This window comes from Pelodiscus sinensis, chromosome 7, assembly GCF_052426305.1.
Source record: "Pelodiscus sinensis isolate ZL-2025 chromosome 7, ASM5242630v1, whole genome shotgun sequence".
NCBI classification, from domain to species: domain Eukaryota; kingdom Metazoa; phylum Chordata; order Testudines; family Trionychidae; genus Pelodiscus; species Pelodiscus sinensis.
In genome coordinates, this window is record NC_143058.1 from 40,421,566 (window position 1) to 40,442,346 (window position 20,781).

Below are 20,781 nucleotides of genomic sequence, written 5' to 3' on the forward strand. Positions count from 1 at the left end.
CAGCTGGGGTGTGTGAATCTACTCCACACTGACCTGTCACAGGTTGTCTGGGTGGATCCAGCTCACATGCATTAACAGTTTGTTAGTAAGCTTTGATATAGAAAGCTCTCTTGGCTTTCTAGTTGGGGGTTCCTGCAGTGGCACAGTGGGATAAGATACCAAAGGTTGAGGGTTCAAGTGTCGCCCACCCTTGGGTCAGCCTCCAGACTCTGTAATGCATCACAGTTCTCTACCACAGGCCTTACATCTTTCTCCTCACTTTGGTACATGAGTACCACCAGACTAAAATAGTATGGGAAGTATACAAAATATAATACAGTTTTTTGCACACTTTTAAAATAAATACACATCAACCTTCAGTACTCATGACTGCAAGTCATTAAGTAAAAAAGAGATGATGTAAGCCCATGACAAGATCTTTTCTTTGTATTTAAATTACCAAAACCATTGCATCGTTGGGAAAAAATGCTGATAGTCAATATTAATTCACTCCTCTCCAAGACTTCCAATATTCCTGACTGGTCTCCTACTGTTAATAGCAGAATGGATGAGACCACTACCAGTAGCCCCAATTCTTTCACCCTCACATCCTGTAGTCACTACTGATCTGCTCTGGGTCATACCAGGCAGAAACCTTAGGCTACATCTACACTGAAGGCTTCTTTTGCAAGAACTGTTTTGCGCAAGAGTTTCTGTAAAAAAATTCTTGTGCAAGAGCACATCCACACTGCCATATGCTTTTGCACAAGAGCGTCCATGGCAGTGTGGATGCTCTCTCATGCAAGAAAGCTCTGATGGCCATGTTAGCTGTAGGAGTTTCTTGTGCAAGAAACCCATTGCCTATCCACACTGCCTTCTTGTGCAAGAGCTCTTGCACAAGAGGGCTTATTCCTTGTGGAGAGAGGAATAACACTTGTGCAAGAAGCCCTCTCTTCTGGTGCTTTACTGTAAATTTACTTGCGCAAGAACATGTTTGCAGTGTAAACGCTCCACAAATTTTTGCACAAGAACGGCCATTCTTGCACAAAATGCTTGCAGTGTAGACGTAGCCTTAGTGTTCACATGGTCGAGCAGCATGGAGATAGTGGTTAGAGAGCGGATGAACCTCAACAATCACTTTGTGATTTTTTGGATGAGGGCTTTAAGCAGGCAGCAGCCACAGCACACTTCCCAGGATGTCAGACCAGTATATGGATACCTCTGTCTTGCTCAATAACACCGTGGTCTCCTCTTAGGCATGTAGAATAAGCATCCAAACCTTGGGGGCAGGTGGCTCCTCTCTCTCAGCTACTACAGCATATCTTATCCTTGATACCCTTATCTCAGTTCAAATCTTCCTCAAACAAATCCAGGAACATTCAGGAAGTGAAACATATTGATAGATAACAGCAAATGCTGTGAAAGGATAGGTGCCAAAAGAACCCATAACAGCCTTTACTCATGTACAGGCAGTCCCCGGGTTACGTACAAGATAGGGACTATAGGTTTGTTCTTAAGTTGAATTTGTATGTAAGTCGGAACTGGTACATATTGTAGGGGAAACTCTAGCCAAACATTTCTCCAGAGCTCAGTTTTATTCTCCCACACCTCACTTCCCTCAGTCCTTTATTCTCAAGCTGAGGTGTCTGCTGAGAAAAGCCGCTCCGCGTCTCCCTGGTCTGCTGGGGGGGGGGGAGGGGGAGGGCGCGCTAGCTTCGCGTCTCCTTGGTCTGCTGGGGGGAAGCAGCTAGTGCGGGGTTGCCTCACTCCGTTTGTAAGTAGGGATCCGATGCAAGTCGGATCCATGTAACCCGGGGACTGCCTGTACAGTTGCTACGCTTTCTGCAATAGCTTTGATCAGCACAGCTCCCTCCAGCTATCCTTCAGGAATGGGTTATGCCAAGAAAATGTCTATTCTGACACTAATCACAGGTGTCCCTGACTTTCCATTTCTACAGCGTCTCAGATTTATAAAGAGGAGCCATGAAAAGATCAAATTTCACAAGGCTTTCACAGAACTCAGCTTTGTTTTCATGCACATTATTTACAGGCGGAATTTGTGCATGCTTCAGCAAAAAAGTGGAATGTAATTTATCAGCTGCATTCAATCTGGAAGCTAATGGAATCAGTCCCTCTGCTGAAGCAAGGTTAACCGATCTAATATCCCTTCTATAGCCCACCTCCTCCTCACCAGCCAAAGAAAGATTTTATTTGAAGTAAGCAAGGCAATATAAAGACATGCACAACAAATGAGCTGCCTAAGAAGTTTTACACAGTCAGGAATATCTTCCCTTCAGTATTGTGGTTTCAGTTTTTAAAATCCCAAGGGTAACTACATTCAGATCAGTTTTGCTCAATTTCTTTTAACCTACTGTGACGGCGCGTTGGGGGTCCCCCGTCTCCTGCACCCCGAAATGGCACAAACAGACTGCACCAGCCGGAGGAATAGAGGAAGTTTATTGCCTCTCCAGGATACAGCACAGCACAGATGGAATCTGGTCACAGAGCTGGGCTAGGATGCCTCAGGCCCCCTTGAGATGGGGAAGACTGGGCCCCTAAACTCCAGCCCCTTTCCCTAGGCTGTCTCCTCCATGCTCCCAGCCCGCAACTAACTCACACTCTTCCAGCCCTCCCCCCAGCCAGGGCAGCATTCCACCTCCCTTTGTTTCTCCCCATGGGGGGGTAGGCTGGTTCAACCGGTATGGTACCTTTGCATAATAAGGTTTTCCCTGCTGGGTCTTGCTCCAGACAGCAGAGGTCACCACAGCCCAGCAAGTACCCCCACTACGTCACACCTACTCTAGGAAATAAATGTTTCCCTTCCTAGTTACAGATGATTTAATGGTGTTTCTTATTTACTACAGGAGGTATGGCATTTAAAAGATCCATAGTCAATCTATTATTCAGGTGTACAAGCACAACACTCAAATTGTGCTCCTGTCTGTATGTTTTAGACAAGACTGGACAATACCTTCAAAGCATGGTTACCGTATAGAGTGAAGGACTGAGATATAATATATATTTGGGCATGAAGCCAAGAGTCCAATTTTCTCTAGATTCTGTATTATGTTCTCTACCGCTTCTAGTAATGGGCGTAACATCCACTGTTCTTTTCCATTTACAGGGTTTTCCGATCATGCTATATAATCTCAGTGAAATCTGTAGAGCCCTGCAAACCTGTGATATCTGCTTTATATTCATGGATATCCACATCCAGATAGCAGAGGACCATGTATGTAGATACTGAATGGATGTAGATTAAACATTTTTTTATCTAGAGCCCTGCAATTATCTACAGTTATCAGCTTTATATGTGTGGATGCAGATAGCCACAGACCATGTTTGCAGATTGGATGTGGATACAAATTTTGTATCTATGCAGGACTCTAGAAAATTGGATTACCTACTGTCCGCTTCACACCTGATAGTGTGTTAAAGTTGTCTTTAGAGAAAAAAGTGTTTGGCTCTTTTTTGGAGATGGTAAAAAGGGCCTTAAGCTAACTTTCAGTTATTTTAAAAATTTGTGTGCAGAAGAAAAGGGAAGTTTGCAGGATGTGTGTGTATCAGTGAGATATGAAAAGATTAAGCTACATTAAAAATACTGGGCTAAAAATGCTTGGAACATTAAAATGCTGCATGAATAAGCGGGCATTATGAAATACAACACACAAAATAAAAGGCGTAGTCAATATCTGCAGGATTCAAGGTCAGGGCTTGCACTAGTTTTACCAAACAAAAATACCATTATTTGGAATCATTGGATTTAATGCAATCATACAGAACTTAGTACAGTCATGAAATGTCCAACAGCTACACAAATGGTATTCCCTGCCAATCTGTGACAATTATGGTATATGACGAAACAGGCATATAGATAGGTAGAATGATAAAAATCAAGATCCACCATGCATTAAAAATATCCAACTCTTTGTTGCAGTCCAAAGTAAAGATTAAAACATGATAATCTGTTTTAATGCTGACCAGTTGGAAAATCTCTGTTTATCAAAGAGTAACAATTTGGTTGAATAGTTAAAGATTTGAATTTAGTGTTTGTGCAGGGACACGAGACCCATCCCTACAGTCCCTGTGGTAACAGACTTCAATTTTTAGAAACTGGGAGGCCTAAACTTTGTCTGTGTTGCTGAGAGCAAAGAAAAGGTGGACCAAGAAATGTAGCCAGCATACCAGGTAAGAAAAGCCAGCTTCCAGCTTACCCAGGTGCCAGTCTTGACTTACTGATAATTCAAACCTCCAAGGGTCCCTCCTTGGAAGCAAAATGAGCAAGAATGGCTTCCTACACCTGCTTGGTACCTCTATTCTCTCACTAGAACATTTATCAGTCTTGGGCCTTCTGGAATTCTCACTATGACAGAAGTGATCTTCCACACCTACTCCTGAAATTCATGTGTTTAATTTTATTTTAAAATATTTTTACCCTGCTTCTCTATTTAAAATATTGGAGGAGGCTTACAAAATTTTAGAACAGTATATTATGTAAAATACAAGACCCCAAGGGGGGGCATTAAACCTGCTAGGCCACTTTGAGAGAGAGACACACACACACTCAAGCACCAATGAAAGCACAGGTAAAAAGTGTGGTTTTAGCCTGGTGCCGAAATATTGCCAGCGTTGGCACCAAGCAAATGTTTTGCAGGAGAGAATTCCATAGCCTAGGAGCAAACGCTGAGAAGGCCCTGTTCTGAGTAGATATCAGCCTTATCTCCATAAGTGGAGGAACACAGGGCAGAGCCTCCCCAGTTGATCTCAATCCCCAGGAAGTTTTATAAGGGAGAAGAGGGTCCTTCAAATACCCGGGTCCCAAACCGTTTAGGGCTTTATAGGTCATAACTAGGACCTTGAACTGTGCCTGAAAACATACCAGAAACCAGTGCAGCTGCCAGAGCACCAGCATAAGGTGCACTGTATAATGAGTGTTAGTTAAAACTCAAGCAGCCACATTCTGAACCAGCTGATGTTTCCAAAGACTCTTTGAAGGCAGCCCCACAGAGCACAATGCCATAATCCAATCAGGATAAGGCAAGAGCATGAATCATTGTAGCAAGGTCATTCTCTCTCAGGAAGAGTCGCAGCTGGCGGATCAGCTGAGCTGCCCAAAAGCACTCCTAGGCACTGAGGAAATCTGGTTCTCATATGTCAGAAAAGGGTCCAGAAGGACTCCCAAGCTGTGCACCTGTTCCTTCAGGGACAGTGTAATACCATCTAGAACAGGTCACACGCCACATTCCTAGACAGATGGCTTCCTGATTCACAGGATTTCGGTCTTATAGGGATTCAGTTTATTCGACCTCATCCAGTCAGTCTCCATCTCCAGACACTGGTTCAGATCAGTCTCCACCACATCCAGATACGATGTCACAGAGAAACAGAGTTGGGTGTCATCTGCATATTGATGGCACCATCCTCCAAATCTCCTTATGACCTCTCCCAGCAGTTTCATGTAGATGTTAAACACCTTAGGGGACAAGAGGGAACCTTGTGGGACCCCTACTCCCACTTTCTGAAAGCATCCAGACAGGTAAGACTGGAACCACTGCAAAAACAGTGCCTCTGATACCCAACTCCACCAAGCACTCCAGAATGATACCAAGGTTAATGGTATTAAAAGTTGCCAAGAAGTCCAAGAGAATCAACAAGGTTGCACTCCCCCATCTATCTCCTGCGGTAGGTCGTCTACCAGGGTGACCAAAGTGGTTTCTGTTCCAAAACCAGGCCTGAAATGGATCCATATAATCTGTTTCTTCCCATAAAGATTGGAGTTGCAACACCACCGCCTGCTTGAGTACCTTGTCCAGGAAGGGATTATTAGTGACTGGGCAATAGTTATTCAAACTCTGTGGGTCCAGGGAAGGCTTCTTAAGGAATTTTACCACTGCTGCTTTCAAGGCGGTGGGAACCATCCCAGATCTAAAATAAGCATTAATAATCCCCCGGACCAAGTCGTCCCTTCCCGGCTTGATTTAATAAGCCACAAAGGGCAGGAGTCAAGTGAGCATGGGTTGGTTGTACTCCAAGCACCTTGTCCGCATCCTTGGTCTGCAAAAGCTGAAACCGATCCAAAGAAAATGACAAGGCACTACCCTCAACACATTCTGTACCCCTTACATGCCATCCAGAGTCAAAATCAGACAAGATGTGAGCAATCTTATCTGCAAAGTGTTTGCAAACAAGTCAGTGAATTTCTGAGGCATCTCATCACAAGGGCCAGATTGTAAGAGGCCCTGTATCACTCAAAACAATTCCATCAGACGGCACTGCTTTCCATCCCCGCCTCACCACATGCTGTGCAATACTCCTCAACTCAAGGCTCTCCTTCTTTGTTACTTCCCTGTTCAGGATTATAGCCTTCTTCTGCAAGTCATGATTGTATGCCAAGCTGTAAGGCAGACTGATAGCTGAGATCTGTTAACTAGCCAGTCCACATACTAAGTCTTTGATCTCCCATTTTGATCACCTGCTGTCTAGCACCATTTCAAGAGTCTACCTATTAATATAGCCCTCTGGTCTGCGCTGTTGTAGCTAAGCTTCCCTTAACTTGTCTACAACTGGAGCAACCCACATTAAGCCTCTTACAACCTCACTTTGTTTTCAGTCCCAGACGAAACAACTATCTGACTATCTCAGCATCTTCATTTCTGTGACAGAACACAAATGTAGCTGGCTTTACATTATATGGGTCAAATAGTCGTTTTACAGAGAGTCCACATTTGAACTTTATTGACATCTTGTCAGAGAAGTGGAGTCAGTTCCCATCATTTGCATCATTTGGTACAATGGCAGGCATGATTCATGAGGGAAATACTTAGAATCAGTGGTCACTGACTGTATTTAAATTTTTTCATTCTTCTCAGTTCTCTGCCTGTGATATCCCTTATGGTGAGTCCTCCTCTCTCAGTGACCATAGGTTTGGTGATGTAAGACCATTCTGCTGAAAAATACGTTGCCATTGTTCAAAGTTGGCTTGCAGGATCTCATAATCTTCTGCATATTTCACTGCCATCAGCAAACTGCATGTTCCAGGTCAACTCCCTTCATACATTTTCACTTACTGCTCCATGACAACTGAAAAGAAAAAGCAGCGAGGAGTCCTGTGGCACCTTATAGACTAACCGAAGTGTTGGAGCATAAGCTTTCGTGGGCAAAGACCCACTTCGTGAGATGCATGTAGTGGAAATTTCCAGAGGCTGGTATAAATATGCAGGCCAGAATCAGGCTAGAGATGACGAAGTGGATCCAATCAGGGAGGATGAGTAGCTGGATCAGATCAGCTACTAGAAGTGGGCCTCATCCTCCCTGATTGGATCCACTTCGTCATCTCTAGCCTGATTCTGGCCTGCATATTTATTCCTGCCTCTGGAAATTTCCACTACATGCATCTCACGAAGTGGGTCTTTTCCCACGAAAGCTTATGCTCCAACACTTCGGTTAGTCTATAAGGTGCCACAGGACTCCTCGCCACTTTTGCAGATTCAGACTAACACGGCTACCCCTCTGATATTTGAAAAGAAAAAGGAGCTCAAATGCTGCCCTAATTCAGGCCATCATTTACTGGAAATTATCTACTGGAAGTTACTGGACTCTTGAAACCAATTTCTGCAGAGAAAAAAAAGCCTTTTGTAGCCAACCATGTTTTGTTGAGTATAATATTTTAGAAGCAATCACCAAACAACTCAGGGCAATTAACCACTTTGAGATTCTCCCTTTTCAGTAGAAATTGCTTAAAGATATTGGGTGGGATTTTCAAAAGCTTTCAGTACTGGTCTAATTCCTCTTTTGAAAAATCTCATCCACAAATCGTAAGTAGCTAATTCAAGAAAGTCAATTTTCTGTTGAACAAAAATTGGAATTAGCACAAAAGTTATCATTTACTGTTTGGAAAGTAACAGCAGGAGAGAGCACCTGGTGAAATCAAAGTCTATGTTAAATCAGTGAGTGTTTTGACTTTCAGAGAGAACGGATGGATTTATAACAGTGGATTGCTGGCTCTCTGGTGCACACATGTAAAGGAAAGCAAAGCAGAGAATGTATTTTGTATAAAAAGGCACAGAAGTGCATCCATTTAGCACAACAAGTTGTAGAAAGAGCATAATTGCAAATTAAGTATAATTTACCTATAACTACATCGTGGCCATCAACCAGGCCTGCAGAGAACAGCTCTTGAGAAACGCCATCTGCCGTGTCTATCCAAAAGGTGAAATGAATATGTATTAGTGTCCATAAAATAAAAAAAATCAATAATCCAATGCAAGAAAATATATTTCAGCTTCAAAAACACACAGCTGAGTGTGCTTGAATTCAAAAGTGCCTTCATTAGAAAATGCTTAAGAAGGTACCAAATTTCCCATTGATAATTAACCCATCATATTATGCACATCAAGAAACAAGATAACTTTCTGATTCTTCATGAGTCCCATAAAGATCACTCCCTAGCTTTGCCATTTCTCCTCTATTATTTAACTAGGTATTGTATACTGAACTCAACACTAATATCGGAACCCTGTACAAGAGAAATAGACGGGGTTGTGTTGTGTGATTCTCACTCTCTGGTCCTACCCTCCCTCCCCCCCCGCGCTTACTCCTTTCATCCCAAGGGAGAAATTGTATTAAGCTCTCTTGTTTAGCTTCATTTATTATTGTTATGAAGGACGAGCAAAATTAAAGAGATGGGCCCTTCCATTTGGATTTTAAAGTTGCAATATTCAAAGTTATTCTGATCTGGGAGTTCCATTGCTGTGGAGCAAACCCCAAGAGCATTGTCTTGAATTCTCTCATCTTACTCTCTGTACAGATCTTTCATTCCTGTAGGATGCAACTATTACAGAAAGTCATGGCTAAGGACAGAAAAAGGCAATGCCTAAAATAACTCAATCCCAACTCCTGGAGACCTCTGAAAATTCAACATACAACCTTGTTCTCAATTTTGTCTGTAAATGGAAGGTCGGGTCACTGACTAGAACACTGGGGTGATGGAATCCTGCCTAATGGTGCTTCTTAGTAAGTAGGGTGCTATATTTTTGACCAGATGGACATTTTTTCAAGGTTTATGTACTCATTCTAAGGTTTAAGGAGAGTTGCATCGAGGTCACAAAAGCATAAATCATGGTGTCTACCTGTCAGACCAGCATGTTGTCTTGTTTAGCCCTAAGTAGATTTTTTTGGTTGCTTTCTCTCTTTTTAGCCTCACAATCAATAAGAAATCCAGGTAGATGAAGCTCTGTTTGGAGGATGATCTGGAGTCTCATCTCCTTAATGATTTCCAATGATAGGAAGTAGGTTTCTAAGGGTATGTCTACACTACAAAGTTAATTTGAACTAACAGATGTTCGTTCAAATTAACTTTAATAGGCGCTACACATACAAACCACTAGTTCGAACTTAATTCGAACTAGCGGAGCGCTTAATTTGAACTAGGTAAACCTCATTCTACGAGGAGTAACGCCTCGTTCAAATTAAGTAGTTTGAATTAAGGGCTGTGTAGCGCTTAATTCGAACTAGTGGGAGGCTAGCCCTTCCCAGCTTGCCCTGATGGCCACTCTGGGCACAACTAGGGAAATTCTTCTGCCCCCCTCCCGGCTCCTTAAAGGGGCACGGTCTGGCTACGGTGCCTGTGCCAGGTGCAAGCCTGCAAGCCTGCCAGCACCCAGCCAGCAGACCCTGCACCTGGCACGGCATGAGCCAGCCACCCAGCCTGCCCGGGGCCGCAAGAGGCGGGCGCCTGCCTGGTCTAGTGCGGAGATCGTGGACCTCATCCAGGTTTGGGGGGAAGCCTCCAAAGTCCACGACCTCCGCACTAGGCACAGGAAAGTGACCGTCTAGGGCAGGATAGCTGCCAGCCTGGCCACCCAGGAGCAGGTTTGCATGAAAATCAAGGTGGTCCAGTGAGACCCCCGACCCTGAGCCATGAGCTTAGAATGGCCGTCCTGGGTCAGACCAAAGGTCCATCTAGCCCAGTAGCCTGTCTGCCGACAGCGGCCCACACTAGGTACCCTGAAGGGGATGGACCAAAGACAATTACCAAGCGATTTGTCTCGTGCCATCCATCTCCAGCCTTCCACAAACAGAGGCCAGGGACACCATTTCTACCCCCTGGCTAATACCACTCCATGGACCCAACCTTCATGAATTTATCTAACTTCTCTTTAAACTCTGTTCTAGTTCTAGCCTTCACAGCCTCCTGCAGCAAGGAGTTCCACAGGTTGACTATTTGCTTTCTGAAGAAGAACTTTATTAGTTTGAAACCTGCTATCCATTTCATTTAGTGTCCTCTAGTCCTTCTATTATGGGAACTAATGAAGAACTTTTCTTTATGCACCCTCCCCTCACCACTCATGCTTTTATAGACCTCTATCATATCCCCCCTCAGTCTCCTCTTTTCTAAACTGAGAAGTCCCAGTCTCTTTAGCCTCTCTTCATATGGGACCTGTTCCAAACCCCTGATCATTTTAGTTGCCCTTTTCTGAACCTTTTCCAAGGCCAAAATATCTTTTCTGGGGTGAGGAGATCACATCTGTACACAGTACTGAAGATATGGCGTACCATAGTTTGATACTTCCCCTCCTCCTCCTTCCCCTGGCTTCCCCCTTGCAGCTCCCTCCTCCCAAGTTTCCTCCTCCCCTCTCCCACCTTCTCTCTTTCCCTCTCCCACCTCTTTTTCCCAGTCTCCCCGAGTTTTGTTCAATAAAGAGAGTTTCTATTTTTGAACACACGTGTCCTTTATTTTGTACATCAGGAAGGGAGGCTAGGGAGGGATAAGTGGAAGGAGGTGAGGGAGGAATGGGATACGAGCCCCCGATGGGGAGGACTGGGGTGGCTCTGCGGGCTCCTCGGGGTGGAAGCTCTCCTGCAGCCCCCCGAATGACCCTTCCCTCCCGTATGGCAGCCTGCGGCAAGTGCAGCCGGGCTGATGGCCAAGTGCTGTGATGTGCCGAGTGTGGGCATACAGGGCACTCCAAGCCAGGACTGCTTTGCTGTCCCTCATCAAATTAGACAAGCGAGCGGGGAACCCCTGAGAACTGACTGTCCGGGGTGGGGGTCGGGTCCCTTTAAGCACAGCCCTCGGCTAGCCTGAGACAGCAGCTCCACGCTCTAAGTCCTAATCTGATGCACTGCCGGCACTGCTTCCGGCCATCCTTAACCTCGGTTCAGGGTCCACTCAATGTGGACATGCAAGTTCGAATTAGCAAAATGCTAATTCGAACTAGTTTTTAGGTCTAGATGCACTAGTTCCAATTAGCTTAGTTCGAATTAACTAATTCGAATTAAGTTAGTTCGAATTAGGATATGTCTACACTACAGCACTAAGTGACTTTAGTCAACACCTGATCACAAACATCAGAACATATGAATAAATTAAGTTTACAAGAGAGAGCATCCCTCTCTGTGTATCCTATTAACTGCATATATAACCCAAAAGAAACACACCTATCTTTCCATAGCTAAGAAAAATATGTGGTTAAGGAATGATGATTTCTCCCAATATAGATATCTTTTTAGGCTGTAGCACTATTAGTATATGTTCAATTTAGAACATTGCTGCTGTCATACTTAAGTACAACTATAGCCCAAATGTTGGCTAAGTGGACAGAATCTTCTTACTCAATTTATCAGCTCCCTATGTTTTAACCAATAATATTGGCTTTGCTTTTTGAGCCAAAGCACAGGTTCATGGCTTCTTATAGCTATTAGCAAGAGAAAGCCAATACAGATGCAAAAGTGAGAGGGATTCTAAAGTTCCAATTACAATAACTTTATTATTCATGATGATACACAAGCCAGAAATATAATTAAGTTTCAGAAAAAAAAAGTGTCATTTGTAGAAACGGCAAGTACTTCTCACTGGCAAAATGGAGCAAATTTTATATGGAACCCCACAAAGCCATTTTCAGACTACAGTCACATATGCTTTCAGGGATACCTTAACTCTATTTCACATCATTGATACAATGATAGCTATTTTTATATAACTTTTATTTCACCTTGTAAAATGACTTTTCTTATGTACTGCATAATTCACAAGATTAAAAAGTGAAACAAAGATATAACCTTATCGCTAACATTTCCATTTCTGTACTATTTTTGTTTGGTTTAAACAGTGTAATATAAAATCTTGACGAAGTAGGAAACTCTTCAGAGTGATAACTTATATTAACCAGAAACAGTAATCAATTTTGAAATACCAGTTTCAGCACTAAAATAAGTTTAATTAAGAAAGTTTTACCTCTGCCTGGAGTGAACTCAAATCGAATGTCATTAAGTTCCTTTCTGGAGTTCCTGAAAAAAATGTAATTCAGTACAAGCATTAAATATGTGTGAATAAGCTGTGCTTCATTTTAAGTGTATTCCACTTTATAAATAAGTTGCTGGTAATATGTAAGGAACATTTTACAGTTTTATGTTCTACAGTTACCCAGCTGGAGCATAAAATACAGGCAGACAAAGGGTAAATCCCAGGGAAGTTTAACAATACTCGTCTTATAAGAGCAAGCAACAGTTTATTTAGGGAGAATTTTGTATTTTTAAAGTATATTAAAAAAACACATCATCCAATCTAGTAAAACAAAGTTTTATTATTGGGGGAGGGGAGGGCACCTAGCTCCAGTCGTCTAGTACAGGAACATACCATTCTTTAATTAAGTTTCAGAAAAAAAAAAATACTGCAGTTAATCATTGCTGCAGTATTTTAATATGCTATTTTAGTTTTTCAGTACTTGCCATGTACAAAATCTTAATAAAAATCTGTACAATGAAACAAGAGTACATTGATGATTATGGTGAGTGATATTTAGATTAAAAAAAAAAACACACACACACACAACCTTGACAATCATGTTTTTAAAAAAATATCAGGGACCCAAATACTAGAATAAACCCAGAAAACTAATTCAAAATAAACATCAGACTCTGTATATCACCCCTCTCTGATCCGCCACCCTAGGAAGCTGACCAGTCCGAACAAGGGAGTTTGCTGGACTGGGGAGGTCAATTCCAGCTCCTCTATAGAAGGATTTTAGGCTCACTTGGTGTCTGTCAGCAGACACAGCTGGGCTCCACTCCAGGCTCTGCACTCCTGGCCCAGCCCACCAGTTGAGCTCCCCTGCTTGCTGTGGGTCGGACTCTGCTGCCAACCCTAGCTGCTGGGCTCCCTGTCCCTGGACAACCAACCCCATCTGGGCTTCACTGCTGGTCTGGCTCTGGTGCTGAGCGCCAAGCTCCTGCAAGACTCAGCACCTCTAGCCTGTCTCCACTACTAGAATTGGTGGTGCAGAGCCGGACCGAGGGCAAGGAGTTCCATATCTCTGGCTGGGTTCTGTTGCTGGTCTGGCCCGGTCCCTGACAATGAGCTCCCTTCCCCCAGGCAGGCGGTGCTGCCAGCCCAGGCTGCTGGGCTCACAGCTCCTCTCCCGGATGCCAACTCCCTAGCTCTGCTCCTGGCTGCCCCTTCAGCCACCAAATTCTCAGCCACCGGGGCTGTCTAGTAGAGCAACATCTGTGGTCCAGAATGTCCTGGAGCAGAGAGGTTAAACTTGTACTGCTAGTTTGTAAGTGAAATAAAATACATAAATAGTTACTAGCAATGTTTTGAAAGGCAGAAGTCTCTCAGTACCAAATTGTATTAACATATATGTTCTATACCATTATCAAAGTGAGCCTAAAATCCTCTACCATCCACTCAATCAAGAAAATGGTTTCTTTTGTTTTTCCCCCTTCTTGCGTCGCAAAGGGAAATAATACAAAACATGGAAAACTGGCAATTCAAAACTGTAACCAAGGCAGTGAAGTGCTTCATTTTTCATTTCACAATTTATATAGCAATACTTTTTACAAAAAAAAAAAACCCCAAAAAACCACACATCACAGCATAGGAACAGCTAACAATCTGCCTAACAGGAAGGCTAGAGCAGTAACCATTTTTAAAATGCTATTTAAGCCAAAATGGTTTCCTGTGTGTGACTTACGTAATATAGAACTACCTTTATTAATGTTTTAGCTAATGAAAAAGGCCATTAAAACAGTTTAAAAAGTCCTTGTTTCTATTAACTTAAGAAAATGCTACAGTTGTGTGCCAATCGATTAGCTAGACTGCAGTCCCACGTGCAGGGCTGGATTATGAAAGGTGCTTTAAGGGCTTCAGGACAGGGCCCCAGGCTAAGCCCTCCCCCGCCATTGGTTTGGAAACCTAGGATGAGCCACTGAGGCCCAGCGTGCTGCATTCCTTTCTGGCTCTGCCTGGCAGGTAGTGGGAAGGAAATAAGGGGAGGCATCTCCACATGCTGCCATTCTCCCTCATCTCCCATGGTGAAGCTGCATGCATTTCTGATAGCACAAGGAAGTTCAGTCCCTGCACTCACCTGCAGGCATTTCCCCAGCCACTTGCACTGGCTAGGAATCACATCCAGTGGCAGAGGATGGTGCCTGCAAGTGCAGGGTAGTATGGAACCACGTATTTTTCCCCTTGCCAAACGGGAGCTGTACCAGAAAGACACCTTCCATACCCTGCTCTCTTTTGCATCCTCCCTCCCACTCAGATGTCCCCACCTCAGACCCTTCTTGCACCTCACCTCTCCCCCAGGCCCTACACTCTCCCTCCCACCTTGCTCCTGACCCTTACCTGCTTTCCAGACTCCACCCCCTACTCTGCTCCCTAGCATTCCTTTCGTACACACAGAATCCTTCATTTTTGGCCCCACACTAGAGTCTAAGCGAACCCCATAAAACATAATAGCCCTGGGTCTCCAGAAGAGAGGCCCAGATACTACTACCAACACAGCTATCCAGAAGAAGGAAAGGTCATAGAAAAACTGTGTGAACAAGCAGAGTTACTGTAATGTTTAATAAAATTGGTTAGAAAACTAAGATTCCATTTGGTAATATGCATACACTAACACTTTACGTAGTTCAAATAAGCCAAATGATCTATTCATTCTTTAGAAGCCTACATTATATTTTATGGATTAAAAAGATTGATTAATTGTAAGTAGTAGTCTTGTCCTATTGAGGCATTATTTGGGTTTGCAAAATGCCAGACTGGATTTAGCTACTGAAGATCAAGTATTGAAGAAACCATTTCAGACTCATACTTAGCATTTTTAACTGAAAGCACAATGAAGCCTAAGTAGCCTATGAGATATCCAAGATGACAGAAGACATATTTACTTATCATAAAATAAAGTACCTTAGTGTTGTAGCATGTTTTATAAGCACCAAGGACAGGTTTTTATATTGCACAGCAACTCTAACTCTGCACCCAAGCTACAGGCTACATACATTATAGTCTTTAGACTGCACACAATCAGCATGGTGAAATAAAATGTAAGCAGGAATGATCCAACACATATAGATTTCTACCATGTGAGCAAAGAGAGGATTCTTGTCTATTAGCATTTGAGCAGGTCTGGCACAGACGGGCGCACAGTTTCCTAAACACAGCAAGTGGCATACACTTTTGAATGTATTAAAAAAAAAGGGGACTGTCAACTTGAAGTTTAATCAATTTGAAGAAAACAGAGTACAGGCAGTCCCCGGGTTACGTACAAGATAGGGACTGTAGGTTTGTTCTTAAGTTGAATTTGTATGTAAGTCGGAACTGGTACATATTGTAGGGGAAACTCTAGCCAAACATTTTTTTTAGTTTTGGATAGCATAGGGAAAGGTTAACTCCCCTCTAATGTTTGTTTTGCTGTCTGTTCCCCTGTTCAGAAGATTTCACATCTATTTCTGTCCCTGTGACAAACTCAGGACTAAAGGAGTAACTCATCAAATACCAAACAGCTCTGCACCATGCTTTGAGCTAATAGCTTTATTTCCACACACCACCCAGGGTTCTAGGAGGAGGGTCCTTTTTTTGCTAACACAATGAGGCCAGCACTTTGTTTGTTTTGGTGGAGTCTTTGTTTGCCCAGGGAGCCCAGCATGTATGGGGGGAGGAGGGGCGGAGAGGCTGCTTTTGTCTGCTGTTTGGCAGCCTGTTGCTCAGGGGAGGGGGCAGCCTGTTGCTGGCAGGGGGGGAGGGGGGAGGCGTGCAGGATGCGAGGCCGCGGGGGGGGGGGGGGGAGCGGGCGTGGGGAGGCACTTTTCCTCTGCCCGGCAGCTCTGCGGGATCCCTGTCCCTGTGGCCAGCTGCTGCAGGCAGAGGCCAGTTGGAGCCGGCCGAAGAGAAGGAGGAGGTGGATTCTAGGACCCAGGTGAGCGAGCCCTGGGGACGCTGCTGCGCTCCGGGAGCCCGGCATGTATAGGGGGAGGAGGGGCAGAGAGGCTGCTTTTGTCTGTTCGGCAGCCTGTTGCTCAGGGGAGGGGGCAGCCTGTTGCTGGTAGGGGGGTGGGGGGGGGGCAGCGGGCGTGGGGAGGCACTTTTCCTCTGCCCGGCAGCTCTGCGGGACCCCAGTCGGAGCCGGCCCGAGGAGGAGGAGGATCCTAGGACCCAGGTGAGCGAGCCCCGGGAATGCTGCTGCGCATGTGCGGGAGTTGCCTCACCCCGTTCGTATCTAGGGATCCGATGTAAGTCGGATCCACGTAAGTCGGGGACTGCCTGTATACAGTAGTTTCACATACTATACCTGACACTGAATCACTCTGCTAATTTTTACTTTTTAAAAACATGGTTTTGTCATTTAGCTATGAAACAGTCACATAAAATGGAGAAATCAGTAAAATAATAAATGTGAAAAGTGCTGGCATATGTAGGAAGCAAATAAAAGCTTTCTTCACTTGAACACCTTAAAAGTGACATCTAAGATTAATATATAAATAGAAAGCAAAAATATTCAGGAAGGGGTGTTATTTCTAAATTGATAGTGTGCCTTTAATCTATAGTATTTGTGAAATCTGGCTAAGTTATTGCTCCCATGAGAAGTAGAACTAACTTCGACATTTATTTTCTGTGATCACAGCCTCAACTCCTCATAATTTAATGTGATTTGGCATAAGGTGTTAGAGTCAGATGTGTTTTCACTGATGCATGGTATTTAATCAGATATTCAGTTTAACGCACAATACATATTTATTATGTTGTACTCACCCTGCAGTAGCACCAATAGTATGCTAGGCAGTGTCTACTTCTACAAGTCCCTGGCCTCAAGAATGCACAGACAAAATTCCAGGCAACCGTAGGAGTTGATGCTTGGTATAAATCATGGAAACTACTTCAGTCCAGTGTTCACTCTAAGATTTTTCCATTCATGAGCGGAGTGAGTTGTGTCTTGAGCACCAATATTGAGGTTACATGTGCTTGTTTAGATGTGTGCCACCGTGACACCCACCAGTTTCATACCATTTACTTTCACCCAAGCATCCTCATTATTATGGCTGACCCTAAGAGCCAATGTACTGCATCATGCCATCAGTTACAGATAAGGTAAAAAGACAATCTCCCCGCCACACACACACACACACAAAACTGCGAAGTTTGAACAATAAGCGGTTTTTCTTAAAGAACTGTGCTGCTACACAACTCTAAGATACTGTTGCTGATTCCTATAAATTCACAAGAAACTTTTATAACCAGTGATCACAAGATTTTGCTGAAATATGCAAGTCACAGGAAGACTGGAGGAGTCACTGGCTTTGCTCCTCTCTCATAGGTCCCACAAAGCAATGTTGGGCAACTTCTCATTTGCTCCAAGAACTCTCAATAAGATTCCCATTAACAGCCTACTTGTTCAACTGAACGGGAAAACTGACAATCAGGTCACTGGAAGGCCAGTGAGAAAACAGGGTTGTGATATATTTAGTGTGACAACAATACGTTGCTCACCATTGCCTTTTCCTCTGTTCAGGCTGGTATAGGGGAATGGATGACCTGATATCTCTGAAACAGGGGCTAGCTGATACACCTACAGCAGACAAGAAACAAGTGATGTTGGTTACCAGGCGAGGTACCAAAATGCAAGAGTGCAAGTTGCACAGGATCCCTCACAGAGGGAACGTGTCCACTATTCACAACACAGTGTGCCTTTTTAGAGCCTTATTAGATCCAAAGTAGCAGTAGTAGTAGTAGTGGCTCAGACAGTAGGTATGACAAGAATAAACAGATGTGTTCAAAGTCAAAGCTTGCTTGATTTAAAACGGAATAGGCTGATCAAGGGATGTTCTCTACAAGGTCACTCTCCAACCTAAGCTTACCAGAGCTAGCAACTGTTACCATCTTAGCATGCCACAAAGCCCTTTTCCCACTGATATTGAGGGAACAGGTCCAAAGGAGAGACCACTTGACGGATATGACACATATAGTGCGACGACTCTGATGGATATTATTGCATGGTCAGATTCAGTTAGCAAGTATTTTTTAGATTTTATAGTGTTACAAAATTGTTTTAAGAAAGTTAAACTGCCTACACTTACGGATAGATGCTGAAAAAAATAAATATCTACAAGTATAACACATTACAATTCCAGCAAGTTGCAGAGGATATAACTGGAACTTGACTTAATTTCTCCAATCACCCTGTGAAAAAATTATATTGGAGCTGGCTCTTCACTCCCTTGCCAAGGGGAAATCATCACCATTACAGTGGGTGGCTCTTCACTTTGGCAAGGAAACCAAGGAAAATCTTTAAATTCTCAGAGCAGCTTACGATTTAAAAGTTTAAAGCATTTTAGGCTTGAACCAGGGGTGCAGAAACTAAGGCTTGCCTGGATCTGGCTCCTGAGGCTCAGGGCTCCCCCTCAGCATTGGGAAACCTGCACTGGTGCTCCAGCACCCCTCCCTGTGTGCTCCAGCCCTATGGCGGGGGGAACAGCAATCTGCTAGCCTGGGCCAACTGATTTTTCTGGGGATCAGCAGCCCCAGAACCTAAAAAAGGTTCCCCACCCTGGCTTAAACACTTACAAGACTTTAAAAGTGGTTTAAAGTACCCAAGGACATGTGTAAACTGGTTAAGATACTTGTGCCACACTAAACTTTCAGCATGTTGGCTGTGGCCTCTACTTAGAATCATAGAATTGTAGGATTGGAAGGGATCTCAAAAGATAATCTGAGTCCATTTCCCTTTATTCATAACTGGGCTACGTATTGTATACTATTCCTGACTTCTAGCGTAGCATCTTGCTTATGTCATGGTCAATCAATTTATTAATAACTTGGTGCTCCGATGTCTCCAAACATTGCAGGGATATTAACATTCATTGATGTCAACTCCAATTGCCAGTGCTGGTGAATAAATATGCCAACCTAGGTCAAAGCATTCTGATGATGTAAGCGACAACTAGAAGAGTGTGAAATTCTCAAATGGAGATTAATTTTGTAACAGCTTTGCACCAAAAAACCTGAAGTAATAACTGCTTTCTGTGAGACAATGATATTAGAAGATGTCAGAGTGGATTCCGAGGGATCAGCAGAGCAAACTAATTGATTTTTAATGCAAACCTAGGCATCAGATGGTCAAAGTTGACTTTTTTTTTTAAATGGCTAAACTGACAGAAGTAACTGATAAGAGCAAAATTAATAGCATATAAAATATGAACAACTCTGGATATCAAAAGGTCTCTCAGATCACCTGAATCTTTTGGAAAAATTAGGAAACTTTACTCAACAGGCTTTTGAAGTCTATATTTAGACTCCCCATCCCTGAAATACAGATTTTGAAGTCTTAATGCTGTCTGGGATTTCCAGAGACCAGCCAGGATTGGCAGTCTAAGTTGGACATTCAGAAAAGACAGCAAGCCACCTTGCCAAATACGAAGTAGCTGCGTGGAGAGGCCCAGAAAGCAAAAGTGAGAATTCTGTAAAAGCACTCTAAATCCAATCAAAAAAACAGGAAGATGTGGTGACAGCCACTTTTTGGGTTCATGTTTTTTCCCAGAGGGCAGTTTTGAAGCACAAGTCAGCAAAGCACAATCTTCAGGGAGCATAAATTAACTCTGTTTAGCCACATTTCATTTAACTGCAATTCAACGTATCATGGTCACACTATATACAAATTCACCCAAGTCTTTCTTTTATGCAAGAGAAAGAGGGAATATTTACTAAGGCACAAATTTAAAAAAATGGCTATTTACTATAACTGTGGTTTTTAAAATGCACGTCGGCATCGTGCCTTTTGCCTTGCAGTACTCAGAAGGGTGGTGCTCATGCCTTTGTGGTGCCTCTCCTGGTTATATGAAAGTAATGCCTCTGCATGGCACCAGCCCTAGCAGCTGCCAGCTGCCCATGACGCAGCTCCAGATCTGAGGAAGGATAGAAACTCTGGCTGAGGCCTTGTGGGGCTGCCCAGCTGCTCCTATGGCAGGGCAGCTGCCCACCATGCGGCCCTGCCTGGAACAGCTGAGCAGCCACTATGCGGCTCTGGTGAGGAGGTGGGCAGGTCTCCGATTCTTGTTGTGCACCTGCACAGGCATGTACATAAGAGGGATCACTGCTTCAGTCCTCTTAGTCTCTCCATGCCAACTAACCTGCTCTGCGATTATTTTGCTTGGAAGGAGTGCATATTGTGTTAAAGCACTGCATGGATTCAAATATAGTAGGAGAGTGGACTGTAGCCAGTCACAAGTGTTAATGCAAACAGCTGAAAGGTTAAGAACCTGCATGGTCTCACTGTCCTTCGCAGTCAGTCATCAGATGTTCTTTCACTCTTCCTTCCCAGCTTCTGAGGATTTAGGCATTTGTTGAAAGCTCTTGAGCTCCAAGAGCTTAACCATGTCAAAAATTCACTGCCCATAATTCACTCCAGTGTGGTGGGTATACAATGACCAACATGGCAGTCAAGCTACATGAGAAAGCCAAGTTAGGGCACATGAGTGAACTGCATCGCTATACATTCATCTGCTGTATGTTGTTGAAGGGAACTGCAA

At 43.7% G+C, this 20,781-nt stretch overlaps 1 protein-coding gene across 4 annotated transcripts in view; it reads right to left on the minus strand.

Annotated features, from left to right (window-relative positions):
* STK39 (serine/threonine kinase 39) overlaps positions 1-20,781 on the minus strand; it is a 298,192-nt gene that overhangs the window by 32,472 nt on the left and 244,939 nt on the right. For all 4 annotated transcript variants that reach the window (XM_075933552.2, XM_075933550.2, XM_075933551.2 and 1 more), the window contains 2 exons: positions 12,215-12,267; positions 8,109-8,177 (listed from right to left, as the gene is read on the minus strand). In XM_075933552.2, the coding sequence (XP_075789667.2) occupies positions 8,109-8,177; positions 12,215-12,267 (122 nt within the window). The remainder of the gene's footprint in view (positions 1-8,108; positions 8,178-12,214; positions 12,268-20,781) is intronic.